Source organism: Coregonus lavaretus, assembly GCF_964263955.1.
Source record: "Coregonus lavaretus genome assembly, contig: HAP1_SCAFFOLD_1156, whole genome shotgun sequence".
NCBI lineage: Eukaryota > Metazoa > Chordata > Actinopteri > Salmoniformes > Salmonidae > Coregonus > Coregonus lavaretus.
In genome coordinates, this window is record NW_028156365.1 from 80,972 (window position 1) to 108,596 (window position 27,625).

The 27,625-nt window shown below is 44.7% G+C and overlaps 1 protein-coding gene across 1 annotated transcript in view; it reads right to left on the reverse strand.

Moving 5' to 3' along the window:
* The window catches only part of LOC311126434 (multiple C2 and transmembrane domain-containing protein 2-like), a gene marked incomplete at its 3' end in the record, with an annotated part of 104,647 nt that overhangs the window by 53,148 nt on the left and 23,874 nt on the right, over window positions 1-27,625 (reverse strand). Inside the window, exon 2 of the mRNA XM_084200434.1 lies at window positions 6,001-6,736. Within this exon, the coding sequence (XP_084056560.1) occupies window positions 6,001-6,639 (639 nt within the window). The remainder of the gene's footprint in view (window positions 1-6,000; window positions 6,737-27,625) is intronic.

The window sequence follows — 27,625 nt, forward strand, 5'->3', positions numbered from 1 at the left end:
CTGTAATAATAAAACAAACTACTGCTGCAGTACTGTAATAATAAAACAAACTACTGCTGCAGTACTGTAATAATAAAACAAACTACTGCTGCAGTACTGTAATAATAAAACAAACTACTGCTGCAGTACTGTAATAATAAAACAAACTACTGCTGCAGTACTGTAATAATAAAACAAACTACTGCTGCAGTACTGTAATAATAAAACAAACTACTGCTGCAGTACTGTAATAATAAAACAAACTACTGCTGCAGTACTGTAATAATAAAACAAACTACTGCTGCAGTACTGTAATAATAAAACAAACTACTGCTGCAGTACTGTAATAATAAAACAAACTACTGCTGCAGTACTGTAATAATAAAACAAACTACTGCTGCAGTACTGTAATAATAAAACAAACTACTGCTTCAGTACTGTAATAATAAAACAAACTACTGCTGCAGTACTGTAATAATAAAACAAACTACTGCTGCAGTACTGTTATAATAAAACAAACTACTGCTGCAGTACTGTAATAATAAAACTAACTACTGCTGCTGTACTGTAATAATAAAACAAACTACTGCTGCAGTACTGTAATAATAAAACAAACTACTGCTGCAGTACTGTAATAATAAAACAAACTACTGCTGCAGTACTGTAATAATAAAACAAACTACTGCTGCAGTACTGTAATAATAAAACAAACTACTGCTGCAGTACTGTAATAATAAAACAAACTACTGCTGCAGTACTGTAATAATAAAACAAACTACTGCTGCAGTACTGTAATAATAAAACAAACTACTGCTTCAGTACTGTAATAATAAAACAAACTACTGCTGCAGTACTGTAATAATAAAACAAACTACTGCTGCAGTACTGTTATAATAAAACAAACTACTGCTGCAGTACTGTAATAATAAAACAAACTACTGCTGCAGTACTGTAATAATAAAACAAACTACTGCTGCAGTACTGTAATAATAAAACAAACTACTGCTGCAGTACTGTAATAATAAAACAAACTACTGCTGCTGTACTGTAATAATAAAACAAACTACTGCTGCAGTACTGTAATAATAAAACAAACTACTGCTGCAGTACTGTAATAATAAAACAAACTACTGCTGCAGTACTGTAATAATAAAACAAACTACTGCTGCTGTACTGTAATAATAAAACAAACTACTGCTGCAGTACTGTAATAATAAAACAAACTACTGCTGCAGTACTGTAATAATAAAACAAACTACTGCTGCAGTACTGTAATAATAAAACAAACTACTGCTGCAGTACTGTAATAATAAAACAAACTACTGCTGCAGTACTGTAATAATAAAACAAACTACTGCTGCAGTACTGTAATAATAAAACAAACTACTGCTTCAGTACTGTAATAATAAAACAAACTACTGCTGCAGTACTGTAATAATAAAACAAACTACTGCTGCAGTACTGTAATAATAAAACAAACTACTGCTGCAGTACTGTAATAATAAAACAAACTACTGCTGCAGTACTGTAATAATAAAACAAACTACTGCTGCAGTACTGTAATAATAAAACAAACTACTGCTGCAGTACTGTAATAATAAAACAAACTACTGCTGCAGTACTGTAATAATAAAACAAACTACTGCTGCAGTACTGTAATAATAAAACAAACTACTGCTGCAGTACTGTAATAATAAAACAAACTACTGCTGCAGTACTGTAATAATAAAACAAACTACTGCTGCAGTACTGTAATAATAAAACAAACTACTGCTGCAGTACTGTAATAATAAAACAAACTACTGCTGCAGTACTGTAATAATAAAACAAACTACTGCTGCAGTACTGTAATAATAAAACAAACTACTGCTGCAGTACTGTAATAATAAAACTAACTACTGCTGCTGTACTGTATTCTGACATTGCTTGTCCTAATATGTATTTATATATTTATTAATTCCATTATTTTACTTTTAGATTTGTGTGTATTGTGTGTATTGCTGTGAATTGTTAGATACTACTGCACTGTTGGAGCTAGGAACACAAGCATTTCGCTACACCCGCAATAACATCTGCTACAAATGTGTTTGTGACCAATACAATTTTATTTTATTTTATTTGAAGACTAAAACATGTAATACTAACACTTTGCGATTATTTTTTTTAATGAAAAGCGTGTTACAAATGAAATGTATTTATGATGATGCTGATTATTACTACTACTACTACTATCCTGTTCCATACACATCAGATGTATAGTTAATACCATACTGTAACACACCAGGACACAACTAACTAATGATTTACTGCTTTAAATATTGGGTTAGTGTTTTTGAACACTGGTTTAACCAAACAACCATTTGGGTGTGTATGTAAGATAACCTAACCAAACAACCCTTTGGGTGTGTATGTAAGATAACCTTGCAGATCTGTCCTGGGCTGGTGTAGATTTGGACTGTTTGTTTCTACCTCGGTCCCACCCAGAGGTCATCAGGGGTTTAGCTCTTAAAAACTCAAGGCTCCTAAATGGACGTCATCACCTTGAGTCCAACAGTCATTTTGACCATGTCTTTTTTCCTCATGGCTTTACTAAGACCTGTCTGTGCCCTTGTGTTTTCTCACAACACCAGAACCATGTAACCTGGGTTCCAGATCTGTTTGTGCCATCATTCCGTAACCATGTAACCTGGGTTCCAGATCTGTTTGTGCCATCATTCCGTAACCATGTAACCTGGGTTCCAGATCTGTTTGTGCCATCATTCCGTAACCATGTAACCTGGGTTCCAGATCTGTTTGTGCCATCATTCCGTTCTTCCAAACATGACAAGGAGTTGGAATGATCGCACAAACAGATCTGGGACCAGGCTAAGAAGCATGTGGTTATTTCAACAGATCTGGGACCAGGCTAAGAAGCATGTGGTTATTTAAACAGATCTGGGACCAGGCTAAGAAGCTTGTGGTTATTTCCTGATAATGCATCTGATGCTGTGCATTAATTATTCTGGAAAGGTTACCCTCCGGGTGGACAACATCAGCACGGTGTGGACTGGCAATTAAGAACAGCCTTCTACCCAGCCTCACCCAAACAGTGAAAGACTCATGTCTGTCTCTCCATATCTCCCTAGCCAAGATGTGCCCAAGCAACCACCAAGGTTTGGACGGAGCGGGTTCTTGAGCTGCAGTATTCTGATGACTGTGCTCTTGTGGCCCACACTCCGGAAGACCTTCAGTCCGTCCTTGTAGCGGCTGCGAGGGTCTATAGCAGGATGGAACTGTCTATCAACACCACCAAGACAGAGGTGGTCTGCCAATGGAGATCCAGCCCTCCACCCACCATGCCTGTCTTCACCATTGAACACAAATCACTGGCAATAGTCCCGTCCTTCAAATACCTGGGCAGCATCCTCTCGGAGGATTGCAGCATTGACCTCGAAATTCAAAATAGGATCAAGCAAGCATCAGCTGCCTTCGGGAAACTCAGACGCATGGTCTTCCAAAACAGGGATCTCCACCTCCACACCAAAGTCGCCGTCTATCAAGTCGTCTGCATCACCACACGTCTTTACAGCTGTGAAGCCTGGGTCACTTAGTCACCACAAGAAGCAGCCATGCCTGCCCCTGTCAACACAGACTGAGACATACAACCATGCCTGCCCCCACCCACACAGACTGAGACATACAACCATGCTTGTCATTTATCGCCCTCAAGGTTCCCTTGGAGAGTTCATCAATGAGCTTGATGCCTTGATAAGTTCCTTTCCTGAGGATGGCTCACCCCTCACAGTTCTGGGTGACTTTAACCTCCCTACGTCTACCTTTGACTCATTTTTCTCTGCCTCCTTCTTTCCACTCCTCTCCTCTTTTGACCTCACCCTCTCACCGTCCCTCCATACTCACAAGGCAGGCAATACGCTTGACCTCATCTTTACTAGATGCTGTTCTTCTACTAATCTCACTGCAACTCCCCTCCAAGTCTCCGACCACTACTTTGTATCCTTTTCTCTCTCGCTCTCCTCCAACACTACTGACTCTGCCCCTACTCAGATGGTAATGCGCCGTCGCAACCTTCGCTCTCTCTCTCCCGCTACTCTCTCCTCTTCCATCCTATCATCTCTTCCCTCTGCTCAATCCTTCTCCCTCCAATCTCCTGATTCTGCCTCCTCAACCCTCCTCTCCTCCCTTTCTGCATCCTTTGACTCTCTATGTCCCCTATCCTCCCGGCCGGCTCGGTCCTCCCCTCCTGCTCCGTGGCTTGACGACTCATTGCGAGCTCACAGAACAGGGCTCCGGGCAGCCGAGCGGAAATGGAGGAAAACTAGACTCCCTGCGGACCTGGCTTCTTTTCACTCCCTCCTCTCTACATTTTCTTCATCTGTTTCTGCTGCTAAGGCCACTTTCTACCACTCTAAATTCCAAGCATCTGCCTCTAACCCTATGATTCTCTTTGCCACCTTCTCCTCCCTGCTGAATCCTCCTCCCCCTCCCCCTCCCCCCTCCTCCCTCCTCCCTCTCTGTGGATGACTTCGTCAACCATTTTGAAAAGAAGGTTGACGACATCCGATCCTCGTTTGTTAAGTCAAATGACACAGCTGGTCCTGCTCACACTACCCTACCCTATGCTTTGACTTATTTCTCCCCTCTCTCTCCAGATGAAATCTTGCGACTTGTGATGGCCGGCCGCCCAACAACCTGCCCGCTTGACCCTATCCCCTCCTCTCTTCTCCAGACCATCTCCGGTGACCTTCTCCCTTACCTCACCTCGCTCATCAACTCATCCTTGACCGCTGGCTATGTCCCTTCCGTCTTCAAGAGAGCGAGAGTTGCACCCCTTCTCAAAAAACCTACACTCGATCCCTCCGATGTCAACAACTACAGACCAGTATCCCTTCTTTCTTTTCTCTCCAAAACTCTTGAGCGTGCCGTCTTTAGCCAACTCTCTTGCTATCTCTCTCTGAATTACCTACTTGATCCAAACCAGTCAGGTTTCAAGACTGGTCATTCAACTGAGACTGCTCTTCTCTGTGTCACGGAGGCTCTCCGCACTGCTAAAGCTAACTCTCTCTCCTCTGCTCTTGTCCTTCTAGACCTGTCTGCTGCCTTTGATACAGTGAACCATCAGATCCTCCTCTCCACCCTCTCCGAGCTGGGCATCTCCGGCGCGGCTCACTCTTGGATTGCGTCCTACCTGACCGGTCGCTCCTACCAAGTGGCGTGGCGAGAATCTGTCTCCGCACCACATGCTCTCACCACTGGTGTCCCCCAGGGCTCAGTTCTAGGCCCTCTCCTATTCTCGCTATACACCAAGTCACTTGGCTCTGTCACATCCTCACATGGCCTCTCCTATCATTGCTACGCAGACGACACACAAGAAAACGAGACGGCACAATTTTTGTTTTGTTTTTAAATTTAAGGATAGCCAGGGGCACACTCCAACACTTAAATTAAGCATTTGTGTTTAGTGAGTCTGCCAGATCAGAGACAGTAGGGATGACCAGGGATGTTCTCTTAATAAGTGGGTGAATTTGACTATTTTCCTTTCCTGCTAAGCATTTAAAATGTTACTTTTGGGTGTCAGGGAAAATGTAGGAGTAAAAAGTACATACTTTTCTTTAGTAGTGAAGTAAAATAAAAAGTAGTCAAAAATATAAATAGTTAAGTACAGTTACCCAAAAAAACGACTTAAGTACTTTAAAGTAATTTTACTGAAGTACTTTACACCACTGCTCTGAGTACACAGACGCAGGTCCTATAATCCTACAGCAGGACGACAACAATGTCCAGTGTGGTTCTTTCCGGAAAGAAACTGGCCTCCTATCAGAAACACTGCAGGGCTAAATCATATTTAACAATCTACATTTAATAAACCTGACTATCTGATTCCATTTAATATTATAGTGAAACCAAGTGCAATTAAGACGGACTAAAATCAAGAAATGGTCATGAGGAACAAATATCAAAGTAAGTATTATTTAATAACTTTGTAAAATGAATTAAATCAGACCATAGTAAAACTGTGTTTACCTGAGTCATGTCCTCTGATATCTCCACTGAGGGGATCTCTCTGCCGTGCAGGCCAGTGGTAGTGTGTTCACTAGAGTGTCCCACTGAGGGGATCTCTCTGCCGTGCAGGCCAGTGGTAGTGTGTTCACTAGAGTGTCCCGGCTGGTCCTGCAGCTCCAGGTCCCCTGTCCCTGACCCCACTACAGCAGAAGCAGCTCTCTGTGCCTGGCTCTCCTCTGGTAGGTTCTCCTCCTCATAACAACTAGCACTGGGTCCACTACACACTGACTCCTGGGACGTCCAGTCAGCCTGGTCGACCGGAGCACTCAGTCTGTTTAGAACAGCGTCATTCACAGCACTCCCAGCAGTTCCAGCCGTGTTAACAGTGTGAGAGATAGCACCTCCTCCATGCCTTCTGTCTCCAACAGTCTTACTGGTGGGTGTGTTGGGGCTGCTGTAGGTCTGGTAGTCCTGCTGAGCCAGGGAGGAGGTGGGGGTGATGTCTGGGACAGAGGAACTCATCCTGTGGTTTAAGACATGTTCTGGACACACCTCAGTCTTACTGGCGCTCTTCCTGCCCCGCCGGAGGCTAGAGAGGAGGGGCCGGGCGCGCTGCCGCAGATGGGACAACACACCTGACTTCTTAGAAGGGGAGTCCATGGTGATGAGCAGGAAGAGGAGGAAGAGGAGGAAGAGGAGGAGAGGGTGTAGATGGTGCTCTGAGGTCTATCTAGGGTTGAACATCCATCACTGAAAGCTGTGAAATAGAGAGACAGAAAGATGGGATTAGAGTGAATCCAAACTGTGAACTGTATGTCAGTCATCATTACCACAATCACATTTTCACTGGTTAGTAGCTAACTAAGAAAACTATCTACCGACTAAGGCTGAGGAGCATAGAAGCACTGGATTATTAGATTAAAATACATCAAGGTAATGTTTTCCATAAGATCTAGTTCCATGACTGCATTCACCATCAGATGAGGGTGTTCAGCAGACTAAACCTAACAGATTATACTGGCTGTCTTCCTGTGACATCACAGCAGTCTGGCCCCTGGATATTCTTCCTTCCTTTCACTATATGTGTGTAATCATCCCATTACTGACAGCAGTCCCAATAGTTCCCTATTATAGTAGTCAACTACAAAGACAAAGTACAATAGCTGAATCAGTTGATAAGAGCTCAACTCAGTATGCTGCTAACGTCTACCTCTAGTCTGATATCACTGCTGTATGCTGCTAACCTCTACCTCTAGTCTGATATCACTGCTAACCTCTGCCTCTAGTCTGATATCACTGCTGTATGATGCTAACCTCTGCCTCTAGTCTGATATCACTGCTGTATGCTGCTAACCTCTGCCTCTAGTCTGATATCACTGCTGTATGCTGCTAACCTCTGCCTCTAGTCTGATATCACTGCTGTATGCTGCTAACCTCTACCTCTAGTCTGATACCACTGCTGTATGCTGCTAACCTCTACCTCTAGTCTGATATCACTACTAACCTCTGCCTCTAGTCTGATATCACTGCTGTATGCTGCTAACCTCTACCTCTAGTCTGATATCACTGATAACCTCTACCTCTAGTCTAATATCACTGCTAACCTCTACCTCTAGTCTGATATCCCTGCTGTATGCTGCTAACCTCTACCTCTAGTCTGATATCACTGCTGTACGCTGCTAACCTCTACCTCTAGTCTGATATCACTGCTAACCTCTACCTCTAGTCTGATATCACTGCTAACCTTTACCTCTAGTCTGATATCACTGCTGTATGCTGCTAACCTCTACCTCTAGTCTGATATCACTGCTAACCTTAACCTCTAGTCTGATATCAGTGCTGTATGCTGCTAACGTCTACCTCTAGTCTGATATCACTGCTAACCTCTGCCTCTAGTCTGATATCACTGCTGTATGCTGCTAACCTCTACCTCTAGTCTGATATCACTGATAACCTCTACCTCTAGTCTAATATCACTGCTAACCTCTACCTCTAGTCTGATATCCCTGCTGTATGCTGCTAACCTCTACCTCTAGTCTGATATCACTGCTGTACGCTGCTAACCTCTACCTCTAGTCTGATATCACTGCTAACCTCTACCTCTAGTCTGATATCACTGCTAACCTTTACCTCTAGTCTGATATCACTGCTGTATGCTGCTAACCTCTACCTCTAGTCTGATATCACTGCTAACCTTAACCTCTAGTCTGATATCACTGCTAACCTCTGCCTCTAGTCTGATATCACTGCTGTATGCTGCTAACCTTTACCTCTAGTCTGATATCACTGCTGTATGCTGCTAACCTCTACCTCTAGTCTGATATCACTGCTAACCTTAACCTCTAGTCTGATATCACTGCTAACCTCTGCCTCTAGTCTGATATCACTGCTGTATGCTGCTAACCTTTACCTCTAGTCTGATATCACTGCTGTATGCTGCTAACCTCTACCTCTAGTCTGATATCACTGCTGTATGCTGCTAACCTTTACCTCTAGTCTGATATCACTGCTGTATGCTGCTAACCTCTACCTCTAGTCTGATATCACTGCTAACCTTAACCTCTAGTCTGATATCACTGCTAACCTCTGCCTCTAGTCTGATATCACTGCTGTATGCTGCTAACCTCTACCTCTAGTCTGATATTGATGTATATTCTTTAATAAATTAGAAGATAGAACTGGGTTAATCACGAACATTGAGTTAGAATTGTTTGTTACTGGGCTAGGAATTTTATTGGGGCATTTCACTGTGTGTGTGGGGGAGTAGAGGAAAACTGCTCTAGGGTCAAAGTGCTTGCTCTTACTTAAATCCATGGCTGCCTTTTGTCTCTCTCTTCAAACACAGTGAAGGGAGCGGCACCAGGGTTGAATAGAGTTTGGGCTAGACCTTTTTCTCCTTGGTATCTCCTTGATTGATTACAGCTTGAGGGGGTGAGGTACAGGGGAGCGGGTGATTGGTTGGAGTAATAGTTCAGCCGTCCTCAGGGACAAAGGAAGTGGGCGGAGCAATAAAAGAGCGGGAAAACTGAAGAGGACTATATAAGATGGAGAATGACCTTAAGAAGGTGTGCTCCTCTGCAGACGAGTATCGGCTTTGGTGGAAACTTTAATAAAGTCATTTCTTGGTGCAACAAAAACTCTGTAAGACCTTATTTGTAATAAAGTATGGTGGTTATTTTCCACAACAATATCACTGCTGTATGCTACTAACCTCTACCTCTAGTCTGATATCCCTGCTGTATGCTGCTAACCTCTACCTCTAGGCTGATATCACTGCTAACCTCTACCTCTAGTCTGATATCACTGCTGTATGCTGCTAACCTCTACCTCTAGTCTGATATCACTGCTGTATGCTGCTAACCTCTAACTCTAAACTGATATCACTGATAACCTCTACCTCTAGTCTGATATCACTGCTAACCTCTACCTCTAGTCTGATATCACTGCTGTATGCTGCTAACCTCTACCTCTAGTCTGATATCACTGCTAACCTCTACCTCTAGTCTGATATCACTGCTGTATGCTGCTAACCTCTGCCTCTAGTCTGATATCACTGCTGTATGCTGCTAACCTCTACCGCTAGTCTGATATCACTGCTAACCTCTACCTCTAGTCTGATATCACTGCTGTATGCTGCTAACCTCTACATCTAGTCTGATATCACTGCTAACCTCTACCTCTAGTCTGATATCACTGCTGTACGCTGCTAACCTCTACCTCTAGTCTGATATCACTGCTGTATGCTGCTAACCTCTACCTCTAGTCTGATATCACTGCTGTATGCTGCTAACCTCTACCTCTAGTCTGATATCACTGCTAACCTCTACCTCTAGTCTGATATCACTGCTGTATGCTGCTAACCTCTGCCTCTAGTCTGATATCACTGCTGTATGCTGCTAACCTCTACCTCTAGTCTGATATCACTGCTGTATGCTGCTAACCTCTACCTCTAGTCTGATATCACTGCTAACCTCTACCTCTAGTCTGATATCACTGCTGTATGCTGCTAACCTCTGCCTCTAGTCTGATATCACTGCTGTATGCTGCTAACCTCTACCTCTAGTCTGATATCACTGCTAACCTCTACCTCTAGTCTGATATCAATGCTGTATGCTGCTAACCTCTACCTCTAGTCTGATATCACTGCTGTATGCTGCTAACCTCTACCTCTAGGCTGATATCCCTGCTAACCTCTACCTCTAGTCTGATATCACTGCTAACCTCTACCTCTAGTCTGATATCACTGCTGTATGCTGCTAACCTCTACCTCTAGTCTGATATCACTGCTGTACGCTGCTAACCTCTACCTCTAGTCTGATATCACTGCTGTATGCTGCTAACCTCTACCTCTAGTCTGATATCACTGCTAACCTCTACCTCTAGTCTGATATCACTGCTGTATGATGCTAACCTCTAGTCTGATATCACTGCTGTATGCTGCTAACCTCTACCTCTAGTCTGATATAACTGCTGTATGCTGCTAACCTCTACCTCTAGTCTGATATAACTGCTGTATGCTGCTAACCTCTACCTCTAGTCTGATATCCCTGCTAACCTCTACCTCTAGTCTGATATCCCTGCTGTATGCTGCTAACCTCTACCTCTAGTCTGATATCACTGCTGTATGCTGCTAACCTCTACCTCTAGTCTGATATCAGTGCTGTATGCTGCTAACCTCTACCTCTAGTCTGATATCACTGCTAACCTCTACCTCTAGTCTGATATCACTGCTGTATGCTGCTAACCTCTACCTCTAGTCTGATATCACTGCTAACCTCTACCTCTAGTCTGATATCACTGCTGTATGCTGCTAACCTCTGCCTCTAGTCTGATATCACTGCTGTATGCTGCTAACCTCTACCTCTAGTCTGATATCACTGCTAACCTCTACCTCTAGTCTGATATCAATGCTGTATGCTGCTAACCTCTACCTCTAGTCTGATATCACTGCTGTATGCTGCTAACCTCTACCTCTAGGCTGATATCCCTGCTAACCTCTACCTCTAGTCTGATATCACTGCTAACCTCTACCTCTAGTCTGATATCACTGCTGTATGCTGCTAACCTCTACCTCTAGTCTGATATCACTGCTGTACGCTGCTAACCTCTACCTCTAGTCTGATATCACTGCTGTATGCTGCTAACCTCTACCTCTAGTCTGATATCACTGCTAACCTCTACCTCTAGTCTGATATCACTGCTGTATGATGCTAACCTCTAGTCTGATATCACTGCTGTATGCTGCTAACCTCTACCTCTAGTCTGATATAACTGCTGTATGCTGCTAACCTCTACCTCTAGTCTGATATAACTGCTGTATGCTGCTAACCTCTACCTCTAGTCTGATATCCCTGCTAACCTCTACCTCTAGTCTGATATCCCTGCTGTATGCTGCTAACCTCTACCTCTAGTCTGATATCACTGCTGTATGCTGCTAACCTCTACCTCTAGTCTGATATCAGTGCTGTATGCTGCTAACCTCTACCTCTAGTCTGATATCACTGCTAACCTCTACCTCTAGTCTGATATCACTGCTGTACGCTGCTAACCTCTACCTCTAGTCTGATATCACTGCTGTATGCTGCTAACCTCTACCTCTAGTCTGATATCACTGCTGTATGCTGCTAACCTCTACCTCTAGTCTGATATCACTGCTAACCTCTACCTCTAGTCTGATATCACTGCTGTATGCTGCTAACCTCTGCCTCTAGTCTGATATCACTGCTGTATGCTGCTAACCTCTACCTCTAGTCTGATATCACTGCTGTATGCTGCTAACCTCTACCTCTAGTCTGATATCACTGCTAACCTCTACCTCTAGTCTGATATCACTGCTGTATGCTGCTAACCTCTGCCTCTAGTCTGATATCACTGCTGTATGCTGCTAACCTCTACCTCTAGTCTGATATCACTGCTAACCTCTACCTCTAGTCTGATATCAATGCTGTATGCTGCTAACCTCTACCTCTAGTCTGATATCACTGCTGTATGCTGCTAACCTCTACCTCTAGGCTGATATCCCTGCTAACCTCTACCTCTAGTCTGATATCACTGCTAACCTCTACCTCTAGTCTGATATCACTGCTGTATGCTGCTAACCTCTACCTCTAGTCTGATATCACTGCTGTACGCTGCTAACCTCTACCTCTAGTCTGATATCACTGCTGTATGCTGCTAACCTCTACCTCTAGTCTGATATCACTGCTAACCTCTACCTCTAGTCTGATATCACTGCTGTATGATGCTAACCTCTAGTCTGATATCACTGCTGTATGCTGCTAACCTCTACCTCTAGTCTGATATAACTGCTGTATGCTGCTAACCTCCACCTCTAGTCTGATATAACTGCTGTATGCTGCTAACCTCTACCTCTAGTCTGATATCCCTGCTAACCTCTACCTCTAGTCTGATATCCCTGCTGTATGCTGCTAACCTCTACCTCTAGTCTGATATCACTGCTGTATGCTGCTAACCTCTACCTCTAGTCTGATATCAGTGCTGTATGCTGCTAACCTCTACCTCTAGTCTGATATCACTGCTAACCTCTACCTCTAGTCTGATATCACTGCTGTATGCTGCTAACCTCTACCTCTAGTCTGATATCACTGCTAACCTCTACCTCTAGTCTGATATCACTGCTGTATGCTGCTAACCTCTGCCTCTAGTCTGATATCACTGCTGTATGCTGCTAACCTCTACCTCTAGTCTGATATCACTGCTAACCTCTACCTCTAGTCTGATATCAATGCTGTATGCTGCTAACCTCTACCTCTAGTCTGATATCACTGCTGTATGCTGCTAACCTCTACCTCTAGGCTGATATCCCTGCTAACCTCTACCTCTAGTCTGATATCACTGCTAACCTCTACCTCTAGTCTGATATCACTGCTGTATGCTGCTAACCTCTACCTCTAGTCTGATATCACTGCTGTACGCTGCTAACCTCTACCTCTAGTCTGATATCACTGCTGTATGCTGCTAACCTCTACCTCTAGTCTGATATCACTGCTAACCTCTACCTCTAGTCTGATATCACTGCTGTATGATGCTAACCTCTAGTCTGATATCACTGCTGTATGCTGCTAACCTCTACCTCTAGTCTGATATCAGTGCTGTATGCTGCTAACCTCTACCTCTAGTCTGATATCACTGCTAACCTCTACCTCTAGTCTGATATCACTGCTGTATGCTGCTAACCTCTACCTCTAGTCTGATATCACTGATAACCTCTACCTCTAGTCTGATATCACTGATAACCTCTACCTCTAGTCTGATATCACTGCTAACCTCTACCTCTAGTCTGATATCACTGCTGTATGCTCATAACCTCTACCTTTAGTCTGATATCACTGTTGTATAATCATAACCTCTACCTCTAGTCTGATATCACTGCTGTATGCTGCTAACCTCTGCCTCTAGTCTGATATCACTGCTGTATGCTGCTAACCTCTACCTCTAGTCTGATATCACTGCTGTATGCTGCTAACCTCTACCTCTAGTCTGATATCACTGCTAACCTCTACCTCTAGTCTGATATCACTGCTGTATGCTGCTAACCTCTGCCTCTAGTCTGATATCACTGCTGTATGCTGCTAACCTCTACCTCTAGTCTGATATCACTGCTAACCTCTACCTCTAGTCTGATATCAATGCTGTATGCTGCTAACCTCTACCTCTAGTCTGATATCACTGCTGTATGCTGCTAACCTCTACCTCTAGGCTGATATCCCTGCTAACCTCTACCTCTAGTCTGATATCACTGCTAACCTCTACCTCTAGTCTGATATCACTGCTGTATGCTGCTAACCTCTACCTCTAGTCTGATATCACTGCTGTACGCTGCTAACCTCTACCTCTAGTCTGATATCACTGCTGTATGCTGCTAACCTCTACCTCTAGTCTGATATCACTGCTAACCTCTACCTCTAGTCTGATATCACTGCTGTATGATGCTAACCTCTAGTCTGATATCACTGCTGTATGCTGCTAACCTCTACCTCTAGTCTGATATAACTGCTGTATGCTGCTAACCTCTACCTCTAGTCTGATATAACTGCTGTATGCTGCTAACCTCTACCTCTAGTCTGATATCCCTGCTAACCTCTACCTCTAGTCTGATATCCCTGCTGTATGCTGCTAACCTCTACCTCTAGTCTGATATCACTGCTGTATGCTGCTAACCTCTACCTCTAGTCTGATATCAGTGCTGTATGCTGCTAACCTCTACCTCTAGTCTGATATCACTGCTAACCTCTACCTCTAGTCTGATATCACTGCTGTATGCTGCTAACCTCTACCTCTAGTCTGATATCACTGCTAACCTCTACCTCTAGTCTGATATCACTGCTGTATGCTGCTAACCTCTGCCTCTAGTCTGATATCACTGCTGTATGCTGCTAACCTCTACCTCTAGTCTGATATCACTGCTAACCTCTACCTCTAGTCTGATATCAATGCTGTATGCTGCTAACCTCTACCTCTAGTCTGATATCACTGCTGTATGCTGCTAACCTCTACCTCTAGGCTGATATCCCTGCTAACCTCTACCTCTAGTCTGATATCACTGCTAACCTCTACCTCTAGTCTGATATCACTGCTGTATGCTGCTAACCTCTACCTCTAGTCTGATATCACTGCTGTACGCTGCTAACCTCTACCTCTAGTCTGATATCACTGCTGTATGCTGCTAACCTCTACCTCTAGTCTGATATCACTGCTAACCTCTACCTCTAGTCTGATATCACTGCTGTATGATGCTAACCTCTAGTCTGATATCACTGCTGTATGCTGCTAACCTCTACCTCTAGTCTGATATAACTGCTGTATGCTGCTAACCTCTACCTCTAGTCTGATATAACTGCTGTATGCTGCTAACCTCTACCTCTAGTCTGATATCCCTGCTAACCTCTACCTCTAGTCTGATATCCCTGCTGTATGCTGCTAACCTCTACCTCTAGTCTGATATCACTGCTGTATGCTGCTAACCTCTACCTCTAGTCTGATATCAGTGCTGTATGCTGCTAACCTCTACCTCTAGTCTGATATCACTGCTAACCTCTACCTCTAGTCTGATATCACTGCTGTATGCTGCTAACCTCTACCTCTAGTCTGATATCACTGATAACCTCTACCTCTAGTCTGATATCACTGATAACCTCTACCTCTAGTCTGATATCACTGCTAACCTCTACCTCTAGTCTGATATCACTGCTGTATGCTCATAACCTCTACCTTTAGTCTGATATCACTGCTGTATAATCATAACCTCTACCTCTAGTCTGATATCACTGCTGTATGATGCTAACCTCTACCTCTAGTCTGATATCACTGCTAACCTCTACCTCTAGTCTCTTATCACTGCTGTATGCTGCTGACCTCTACCTCTAGTCTGATATCACTGCTGTATGCTGCTAACCTCTACCTCTAGTCTGATATCACTGCTGTATGCTGCTAACCTCTACCTCTAGTCTGATATCAATGCTAACCTCTACCTCTAGTCTGATATCACTGCTGTATGCTGCTAACCTCTGCCTCTAGTCTGATATCACTGCTGTATGCTGCTAACCTCTACCTCTAGTCTGATATCACTGCTAACCTCTACCTCTAGTCTGATATCAATGCTGTATGCTGCTAACCTCTACCTCTAGTCTGATATCACTGCTGTATGCTGCTAACCTCTACCTCTAGGCTGATATCCCTGCTAACCTCTACCTCTAGTCTGATATCACTGCTAACCTCTACCTCTAGTCTGATATCACTGCTGTATGCTGCTAACCTCTACCTCTAGTCTGATATCACTGCTAACCTCTACCTCTAGTCTGATATCACTGCTGTATGATGCTAACCTCTAGTCTGATATCACTGCTGTATGCTGCTAACCTCTACCTCTAGTCTGATATAACTGCTGTATGCTGCTAACCTCTACCTCTAGTCTGATATAACTGCTGTATGCTGCTAACCTCTACCTCTAGTCTGATATCCCTGCTAACCTCTACCTCTAGTCTGATATCCCTGCTGTATGCTGCTAACCTCTACCTCTAGTCTGATATCACTGCTGTATGCTGCTAACCTCTACCTCTAGTCTGATATCAGTGCTGTATGCTGCTAACCTCTACCTCTAGTCTGATATCACTGCTAACCTCTACCTCTAGTCTGATATCACTGCTGTATGCTGCTAACCTCTGCCTCTAGTCTGATATCACTGCTGTATGCTGCTAACCTCTACCTCTAGTCTGATATCACTGCTAACCTCTACCTCTAGTCTGATATCAATGCTGTATGCTGCTAACCTCTACCTCTAGTCTGATATCACTGCTGTATGCTGCTAACCTCTACCTCTAGGCTGATATCCCTGCTAACCTCTACCTCTAGTCTGATATCACTGCTAACCTCTACCTCTAGTCTGATATCACTGCTGTATGCTGCTAACCTCTACCTCTAGTCTGATATCACTGCTGTACGCTGCTAACCTCTACCTCTAGTCTGATATCACTGCTGTATGCTGCTAACCTCTACCTCTAGTCTGATATCACTGCTAACCTCTACCTCTAGTCTGATATCACTGCTGTATGATGCTAACCTCTAGTCTGATATCACTGCTGTATGCTGCTAACCTCTACCTCTAGTCTGATATAACTGCTGTATGCTGCTAACCTCTACCTCTAGTCTGATATAACTGCTGTATGCTGCTAACCTCTACCTCTAGTCTGATATCCCTGCTAACCTCTACCTCTAGTCTGATATCCCTGCTGTATGCTGCCAACCTCTACCTCTAGTCTGATATCACTGCTGTATGCTGCTAACCTCTACCTCTAGTCTGATATCAGTGCTGTATGCTGCTAACCTCTACCTCTAGTCTGATATCACTGCTAACCTCTACCTCTAGTCTGATATCACTGCTGTATGCTGCTAACCTCTACCTCTAGTCTGATATCACTGATAACCTCTACCTCTAGTCTGATATCACTGATAACCTCTACCTCTAGTCTGATATCACTGCTAACCTCTACCTCTAGTCTGATATCACTGCTGTATGCTCATAACCTCTACCTTTAGTCTGATATCACTGCTGTATAATCATAACCTCTACCTCTAGTCTGATATCACTGCTGTATGCTGCTAACCTCTGCCTCTAGTCTGATATCACTGCTGTATGCTGCTAACCTCTACCTCTAGTCTGATATCACTGCTAACCTCTACCTCTAGTCTGATATCAATGCTGTATGCTGCTAACCTCTACCTCTAGTCTGATATCACTGCTGTATGCTGCTAACCTCTACCTCTAGGCTGAAATCCCTGCTAACCTCTACCTCTAGTCTGATATCACTGCTAACCTCTACCTCTAGTCTGATATCACTGCTGTATGCTGCTAACCTCTACCTCTAGTCTGATATCACTGCTGTACGCTGCTAACCTCTACCTCTAGTCTGATATCACTGCTGTATGCTGCTAACCTCTACCTCTAGTCTGATATCACTGCTAACCTCTACCTCTAGTCTGATATCACTGCTGTATGATGCTAACCTCTAGTCTGATATCACTGCTGTATGCTGCTAACCTCTACCTCTAGTCTGATATAACTGCTGTATGCTGCTAACCTCTACCTCTAGTCTGATATAACTGCTGTATGCTGCTAACCTCTACCTCTAGTCTGATATCCCTGCTAACCTCTACCTCTAGTCTGATATCCCTGCTGTATGCTGCTAACCTCTACCTCTAGTCTGATATCACTGCTGTATGCTGCTAACCTCTACCTCTAGTCTGATATCAGTGCTGTATGCTGCTAACCTCTACCTCTAGTCTGATATCACTGCTAACCTCTACCTCTAGTCTGATATCACTGCTGTATGCTGCTAACCTCTACCTCTAGTCTGATATCACTGCTAACCTCTACCTCTAGTCTGATATCACTGCTGTATGCTGCTAACCTCTGCCTCTAGTCTGATATCACTGCTGTATGCTGCTAACCTCTACCTCTAGTCTGATATCACTGCTAACCTCTACCTCTAGTCTGATATCAATGCTGTATGCTGCTAACCTCTACCTCTAGTCTGATATCACTGCTGTATGCTGCTAACCTCTACCTCTAGGCTGATATCCCTGCTAACCTCTACCTCTAGTCTGATATCACTGCTAACCTCTACCTCTAGTCTGATATCACTGCTGTATGCTGCTAACCTCTACCTCTAGTCTGATATCACTGCTGTACGCTGCTAACCTCTACCTCTAGTCTGATATCACTGCTGTATGCTGCTAACCTCTACCTCTAGTCTGATATCACTGCTAACCTCTACCTCTAGTCTGATATCACTGCTGTATGATGCTAACCTCTAGTCTGATATCACTGCTGTATGCTGCTAACCTCTACCTCTAGTCTGATATAACTGCTGTATGCTGCTAACCTCTACCTCTAGTCTGATATAACTGCTGTATGCTGCTAACCTCTACCTCTAGTCTGATATCCCTGCTAACCTCTACCTCTAGTCTGATATCCCTGCTGTATGCTGCTAACCTCTACCTCTAGTCTGATATCACTGCTGTATGCTGCTAACCTCTACCTCTAGTCTGATATCAGTGCTGTATGCTGCTAACCTCTACCTCTAGTCTGATATCACTGCTAACCTCTACCTCTAGTCTGATATCACTGCTGTATGCTGCTAACCTCTACCTCTAGTCTGATATCACTGATAACCTCTACCTCTAGTCTGATATCACTGATAACCTCTATCTCTAGTCTGATATCACTGCTAACCTCTACCTCTAGTCTGATATCACTGCTGTATGCTCATAACCTCTACCTTTAGTCTGATATCACTGCTGTATAATCATAACCTCTACCTCTAGTCTGATATCACTGCTGTATGATGCTAACCTCTACCTCTAGTCTGATATCACTGCTAACCTCTACCTCTAGTCTGATATCACTGCTGTATGCTGCTGACCTCTACCTCTAGTCTGATATCACTGCTGTATGCTGCTAACCTCTACCTCTAGTCTGATATCACTGCTGTATGCTCATAACCTCTTCCTCTAGTCTGATATCACTGCTGTATGCTGCTAACCTCTACCTCTAGTCTGATATCACTGCTAACCTCTACCTCTAGTCTGATATCACTGCTGTATGCTGCTGACCTCTACATCTAGTCTGATATCACTGCTGTATGCTGCTAACCTCTACCTCTAGTCTGATATCACTGCTGTATGCTCATAACCTCTACCTCTAGTCTGATATCACTGCTGTATGCTGCTAACCTCTACCTCTAGTCTGATATCACTGCTAACCTCTACCTCTAGTCTGATATCACTGCTGTATGCTGCTAACCTCTACCTCTAGTCTGATATCCCTGCTTTATGCTGCTAACCTCTACCTCTAGTCTGATATCACTGATGTATGCTGCTAACCTCTACCTCTAGTCTGATATCCCTGCTGTATGCTGCTAACCTCTCCCTCTAGTTTGATATCCCTGCTGTATGCTGCTAACCTCTACCTCTAGTCTGATATCCCTGCTAACCTCTACCTCTAGTCTGATATCACTGCTGTATGCTGCTAACCTCTACCTCTAGTCTGATATCCCTGCTGTATGCTGCTAACCTCTACCTCTAGTCTGATATCACTGCTGTATGCTGCTAACCTCTACCTCTAGTCTGATATCACTGCTGTATGCTGCTAACCTCTACCTCTAGTCTGATATCACTGCTAACCTCTACCTCTAGTCTGATATCACTGCTGTATGATGCTAACCTCTAGTCTGATATCACTGCTGTATGCTGCTAACCTCTACCTCTAGTCTGATATAACTGCTGTATGCTGCTAACCTCTACCTCTAGTCTGATATAACTGCTGTATGCTGCTAACCTCTACCTCTAGTCTGATATCCCTGCTAACCTCTACCTCTAGTCTGATATCCCTGCTGTATGCTGCTAACCTCTACCTCTAGTCTGATATCACTGCTGTATGCTGCTAACCTCTACCTCTAGTCTGATATCAGTGCTGTATGCTGCTAACCTCTACCTCTAGTCTGATATCACTGCTAACCTCTACCTCTAGTCTGATATCACTGCTGTATGCTGCTAACCTCTACCTCTAGTCTGATATCACTGCTAACCTCTACCTCTAGTCTGATATCACTGCTGTATGCTGCTAACCTCTGCCTCTAGTCTGATATCACTGCTGTATGCTGCTAACCTCTACCTCTAGTCTGATATCACTGCTAACCTCTACCTCTAGTCTGATATCAATGCTGTATGCTGCTAACCTCTACCTCTAGTCTGATATCACTGCTGTATGCTGCTAACCTCTACCTCTAGGCTGATATCCCTGCTAACCTCTACCTCTAGTCTGATATCACTGCTAACCTCTACCTCTAGTCTGATATCACTGCTGTATGCTGCTAACCTCTACCTCTAGTCTGATATCACTGCTGTACGCTGCTAACCTCTACCTCTAGTCTGATATCACTGCTGTATGCTGCTAACCTCTACCTCTAGTCTGATATCACTGCTAACCTCTACCTCTAGTCTGATATCACTGCTGTATGATGCTAACCTCTAGTCTGATATCACTGCTGTATGCTGCTAACCTCTACCTCTAGTCTGATATAACTGCTGTATGCTGCTAACCTCTACCTCTAGTCTGATATAACTGCTGTATGCTGCTAACCTCTACCTCTAGTCTGATATCCCTGCTAACCTCTACCTCTAGTCTGATATCCCTGCTGTATGCTGCTAACCTCTACCTCTAGTCTGATATCACTGCTGTATGCTGCTAACCTCTACCTCTAGTCTGATATCAGTGCTGTATGCTGCTAACCTCTACCTCTAGTCTGATATCACTGCTAACCTCTACCTCTAGTCTGATATCACTGCTGTATGCTGCTAACCTCTACCTCTAGTCTGATATCACTGATAACCTCTACCTCTAGTCTGATATCACTGATAACCTCTACCTCTAGTCTGATATCACTGCTAACCTCTACCTCTAGTCTGATATCACTGCTGTATGCTCATAACCTCTACCTTTAGTCTGATATCACTGCTGTATAATCATAACCTCTACCTCTAGTCTGATATCACTGCTGTATGATGCTAACCTCTACCTCTAGTCTGATATCACTGCTAACCTCTACCTCTAGTCTGATATCACTGCTGTATGCTGCTGACCTCTACCTCTAGTCTGATATCACTGCTGTATGCTGCTAACCTCTACCTCTAGTCTGATATCACTGCTGTATGCTCATAACCTCTTCCTCTAGTCTGATATCACTGCTGTATGCTGCTAACCTCTACCTCTAGTCTGATATCACTGCTAACCTCTACCTCTAGTCTGATATCACTGCTGTATGCTGCTGACCTCTACATCTAGTCTGATATCACTGCTGTATGCTGCTAACCTCTACCTCTAGTCTGATATCACTGCTGTATGCTCATAACCTCTACCTCTAGTCTGATATCACTGCTGTATGCTGCTAACCTCTACCTCTAGTCTGATATCACTGCTAACCTCTACCTCTAGTCTGATATCACTGCTGTATGCTGCTAACCTCTACCTCTAGTCTGATATCCCTGCTTTATGCTGCTAACCTCTACCTCTAGTCTGATATCACTGATGTATGCTGCTAACCTCTACCTCTAGTCTGATATCCCTGCTGTATGCTGCTAACCTCTCCCTCTAGTTTGATATCCCTGCTGTATGCTGCTAACCTCTACCTCTAGTCTGATATCCCTGCTAACCTCTACCTCTAGTCTGATATCACTGCTGTATGCTGCTAACCTCTACCTCTAGTCTGATATCCCTGCTGTATGCTGCTAACCTCTACCTCTAGTCTGATATCACTGCTGTATGCTGCTAACCTCTACCTCTAGTCTGATATCACTGCTGTATGCTGCTATCCTCTACCTCTAGTCTGATATCCCTGCTGTATGCTGCTAACCTCTATGTCTAGTCTGATATCTGAAGAACAGCGCCGGGAAGATGGCTGCCGTTTTACAGCCCTCTAACCAATTGTACTATTATGTGTGTTTTTCCGCGTTATTTGTAATTTATTTTGTACATAATGTTTCTGCCATCGTCTCTTATAACCAAAAAGAGCTTCTGGATATCAGGACAGCGATTACTCACCTCGCATTGGACGAAGATTTTTTCTTCAACGAGGCGATCGCGAAGGATATCCTACAGACACCCGACAAGGCCCAGATCCCCGTCATTCGCGTGAGGAAGAGACGGAGATATCGCGGACGCAGATCCGGGTGCCTTGTAAGGATCCGACGGCGAGCGAGTAAACTGCCTCTCCCATCAATCCTACTAGCCAACGTTCAATCTTTTGAGAATAAAATGGACGAGTTAAGATTACGGTTATCCTACCAACGGGACATTAAAAACTGTAATATCTTATGTTTTTCCGTGAGTCGTGGCTGAACGACAACAATGATAACATTCAGCTAGCAGGCTATACGCTACATCGGCAGGACAGAACGTCTGACTCTGGTAAGACAAGGGGCGGCGGTCTGTGTATATTTGTAAACAACAGCTGGTGCACAAAATCAAATACTAAGGAAGTCTCGAGGTTTTGCTCGCCTGAGGTAGAGTATCTTATGATAAGCTGTAGACCACACTATTTACCAAGAGAGTTTTAATCTATATTTTTCATAGCTGTCTATTTACCACCACAAACCAATGCTGGCATTAAGATTGCTCTGAATGAGTTGTACAAGGCCATTAATCAACAGGAAAACGCTCATCCAGATGCAGCGCTCCTAGTGGCCGGGGACTTTAATGCAGGGAAACTTAAATCCGTTCTACCTAATTTCTACCAGCATGTTAAATGTGCAACCAGAGGGAAAAAAACTCTAGACCACCTTTACTCCACACACAGAGACGCATACAAAGCTCTCCCTCGCCCTCCATTTGGCAAATCTGACCATAACTCTATCCTCCTGATTCCTGCTTATAAGCAAAAACTGAAGCAGGAAGCACCAGTGATTCGGTTAATAAAAAAGTGGTCAGATGACGCAGATGCTAAGCTACAGGACTGTTTTGCTAGCACAGACTGGAACATGTTCCGGGATTCTTCAGACAGCATTGAGGAGTACACCACATCAGTCACTGGCTTCATCAATAAGTGCATCGATGATGTCGTCCCCACAGTGACCGTACGTACATACCCCAACCAGAAGCCATGGATTACAGGAAACATCCGCACTGAGCTAAAGGGTAGAGCTGCCGCTTTCAAGGAACGGGACTCTAACCCGGACGCTTATAAGAAATCCCGCAATGACCTCCGACGAACCATCAAACAGGCAAAGAGTCAATACAGGTCTAAGATTGAATCATACTACACTGGCTCTGACGCTCGTCGGATGTGGCAGGGCTTGAAAACTATTACAGACTACAAAGGGAAGCACAGCCGCGAGCTGCCCAGTGACACAAGCCTACCAGACGAGCTAAACCACTTCTATGCTCGCTTCGAGGCAAGCAACACTGAAGCATGCATGAGAGCACCAGCTGTTCCGGATGACTATGTGATCACGCTCTCCGTAGCCGATGTGAGTAAGACTTTTAAGCAGGTCAACATTCACAAGGCCGCAGGGCCAGACGGATTACCAGGACGTGTACTCCGAGCATGTGCTGACCAACTGGCAAGTGTCTTCACTGACATTTTCAACATGTCCCTGACTGAGTCTGTAATACCAACATGTTTCAAGCAGACCACCATAGTCCCCGTGCCCAAGAACTCTAAGATAACCTGCCTAAATGACTACCGACCCGTAGCACTGACGTCTGTAGCCATGAAGTGCTTTGAAAGACTGGTCATGGCTCACATCAACAGCATAATCCCAGAAACCCTAGACCCACTCCAATTTGCATACCGCCCCAACAGATCCACAGATGATGCAATCTCTATCGCACTCCACACTGCCCTTTCCCACCTGGACAAGAGGAACACCTACGTGAGAATGCTATTCATTGACTACAGCTCAGCATTCAACACCATAGTGCCCTCTAAGCTCATCACTAAGCTAAGGATCCTGGGACTAAACACCTCCCTCTGCAACTGGATCCTGGACTTCCTGACGGGCCGCCCCCAGGTGGTAAGGGTAGGTAACAACACATCTGCCACACTGATCCTCAACACGGGGGCCCCTCAGGGGTGCGTGCTCAGTCCCCTCCTGTACTCCCTGTTCACCCATGACTGCATGGCCAGGCACGACTCCAACACCATCATTAAGTTTGCCGACGACACAACAGTGGTAGGCCTGATCACCGACAACGATGAGACAGCCTATAGGGAGGAGGTCAGAGATCTGGCCGTGTGGTGCCAGGACAACAACCTCTCCCTCAACGTGACCAAGACAAAGGAGATGATTGTGGACTACAGGAAAAAAAAGAGGACTGAGCACGCCCCCATTCTCATCGACGGGGCTGTAGTGGAACAGGTTGAGAGCTACAAGTTCCTTGGTGTCCACATCACCAACGAACTATCATGGTCCAAACACACCAAGACAGTCGTGAAGAGGGCACAACAAAGCCTATTCCCCCTCAGGAGACTAAAAAGATTTGGCATGGGTCCTCAGATCCTCAAAAAATTCTACAGCTGCACCATCGAGAGCATCCTGACTGGTTGCATCACCGCCTGGTATGGCAACTGCTTGGCCTCTGACCGCAAGGCACTACAGAGGGTAGTGCGTACGGCCCAGTACATCACTGGGGCAAAGCTCCCTGCCATTCAGGACCTCTATACCAGGCGGTGTCAGAGGAAGGCCCTCAAAATTGTCAAAGACTCCAGCCACCCTAGTCATAGACTGTTCTCTCTGCTACCGCACGGCAAGCGGTACCGGAGTGCCAAGTCTAGGTCCAAAAGACTTCTCAACAGCTTCTACCCCCAAGCCATAAGACTCCTGAACAGCTAATCATGGCTACCCGGACTATTTGCACTGCCCCCCCACCCCATCCTTTTTACGCTGCTGCTACTCTGTTAAGTATTTATGCATAGTCACTTTAACTTTACCCACATGTACATATTACCTCAACTACCTCAACTAGCCGGTGCCCCCGCACATTGACTCTGCAACGGTACCCCCCTGTATATATAGCCTCCCTACTGTCACTTTATTTTACTGTATATATAGCCTCCCTACTGTCACTTTATTTTACTTCTGCTCTTTTTTTCTCAACACTTTTTTTGTTGTTGTTTAATTCTTACTTTTTTTGTTTAAAATAAATGCACTGTTGGTTAAGGGCTGTAAGTAAGCATTTCACTGTAATGTCTGCACCTGTTGTATTCGGCGCATGTGACCAATAAAATTTGATTTGATTTGATTTGATTTGATTTATCCCTGCTGTATGCTGCTAACCTCTACCTCTAGTCTGATATCCCTGCTAACCTCTACCTCTAGTCTGATATCCCTGCTGTATGCTGCTAACCTCTACCTCTAGTCTGATATCACTGCTGTATGCTGCTAACCTCTACCTCTAGTCTGATATCACTGATAACCTCTACCTCTAGTCTGATATCACTGCTGTATGCTGCTCACCTCTACCTCTAGTCTGATATCCCTGCTGTATGCTGCTAACCTCTACCTCTAGTCTGATATCACTGCTGTATGCTGATAACCTCTACCTCTAGTCTGATATCACTGCTGTATGCTGCTAACCTCTACCTCTAGTCTGATATCACTGCTAACCTCTACCTCTAGTCTGATATCACTGCTGTATGCTACTAACCTCTACCTCTAGTCTGATATCCCTGCTGTATGCTGCTAACCTCTACCTCTAGTCTGATATCACTGCTGTATGCTGCTAACCTCTACCTCTAGTCTGATATCCCTGCTGTATGCTGCTAACCTCTACCTCTAGTCTGATATCCCTGCTGTATGCTGCTAACCTCTACCTCTAGTCTGATATCCCTGCTGTATGCTGCTAACCTCTACCTCTAGTCTGATATCACTGCTGTATGCTGCTAACCTCTACCTCTAGTCTGATATCACTGCTAACCTCTACCTCTAGTCTGATATCCCTGCTGTATGCTGCTAACCTCTACCTCTAGTCTGATATCCCTGCTGTATGCTGCTAACCTCTACCTCTAGTCTGATATCCCTGCTGTATGCTGCTAACCTCTACCTCTAGTCTGATATCCCTGCTGTATGCTGCTAACCTCTACCTCTAGTCTGATATCACTGCTAACCTCTACCTCTAGTCTGATATCCCTGCTGTATGCTGCTAACCTTTACCTCTAGTCTGATATCACTGCTGTATGCTGCTAACCTCTACCTCTAGTCTGATATCCCTGCTGTATGCTGCTAACCTCTACCTCTAGTCTGATATCCCTGCTTTATGCTGCTAACCTCTACCTCTAGTCTGACATCCCTGCTGTATGCTGCTAACCTTTACCTCTAGTCTGATATCACTGCTGTATGCTGCTAACCTCTACCTCTAGTCTGATATCCCTGCTGTATGCTGATAACCTCTACCTCTAGTCTGATATCACTGCTGTATGCTGCTAACCTCTACCTCTAGTCTGATATCCCTGCTGTATGCTGCTAACCTCTACCTCTAGTCTGATATCACTGCTGTATGCTGCTAACCTCTACCTCTAGTCTGATATCACTGATAACCTCTAACTCTAGTCTGATATCACTGCTGTATGCTGCTAACCTCTACCTCTAGTCTGATATCCCTGCTGTATGCTGCTAACCTCTACCTCTAGTCTGATATCACTGCTGTATGCTGCTAACCTCTAACTCTAGTCTGATATCAATGCTGTATGCTGCTAACCTCTACCTCTAGTCTGATATCACTGCTGTATGCTGCTAACCTCTAACTCTAGTCTGATATCCCTGCTGTATGCTGCTAACCTCTACCTCTAGTCTGATATCCCTGCTGTATGCTGCTAACCTCTACCTCTAGTCTGATATCACTGCTGTATGCTGCTAACCTCTACCTCTAGTCTGATATCCCTGCTGTAGCTGATATCCCTGCTGTAGCTGATATCCCTGCCGAAGCTGATATCCCTGCCGTAGCTGATATCCCTGCCGAAGCTGATATCCCTGCTGTAGCTGATATCCCTGCTGTAGCTGATATCCCTGCCGTAGCTGATATCCCTGCCGTAGCTGATATCCCTGCCGTAGCTGATATCCCTGCCGTAGCTGATATCCCTGCCGAAGCTGATATCCCTGCCGTAGCTGATATCCCTGCCGTAGCTGATATCCCTGCTGTAGCTGATATCCCTGCCGAAGCTGATATCCCTGCTGTAGCTGATATCCCTGCTGTAGCTGATATCCCTGCTGTAGCTGATATCCCTGCCGTAGCTGATATCCCTGCCGTAGCTGATATCCCTGCCGTAGCTGATATCCCTGCCGTAGCTGATATCCCTGCCGAAGCTGATATCCCTGCCGTAGCTGATATCCCTGCCGTAGCTGATATCCCTGCCGTAGCTGATATCCCTGCCGAAGCTGATATCCCTGCCGTAGCTGATATCCCTGCCGTAGCTGATATCCCTGCCGTAGCTGATATCCCTGCCGAAGCTGATATCCCTGCCGAAGCTGATATCCCTGCCGTAGCTGATATCCCTGCTGTAGCTGATATCCCTGCTGTAGCTGATATCCCTGCCGTAGCTGATATCCCTGCCGTAGCTGATATCCCTGCTGTAGC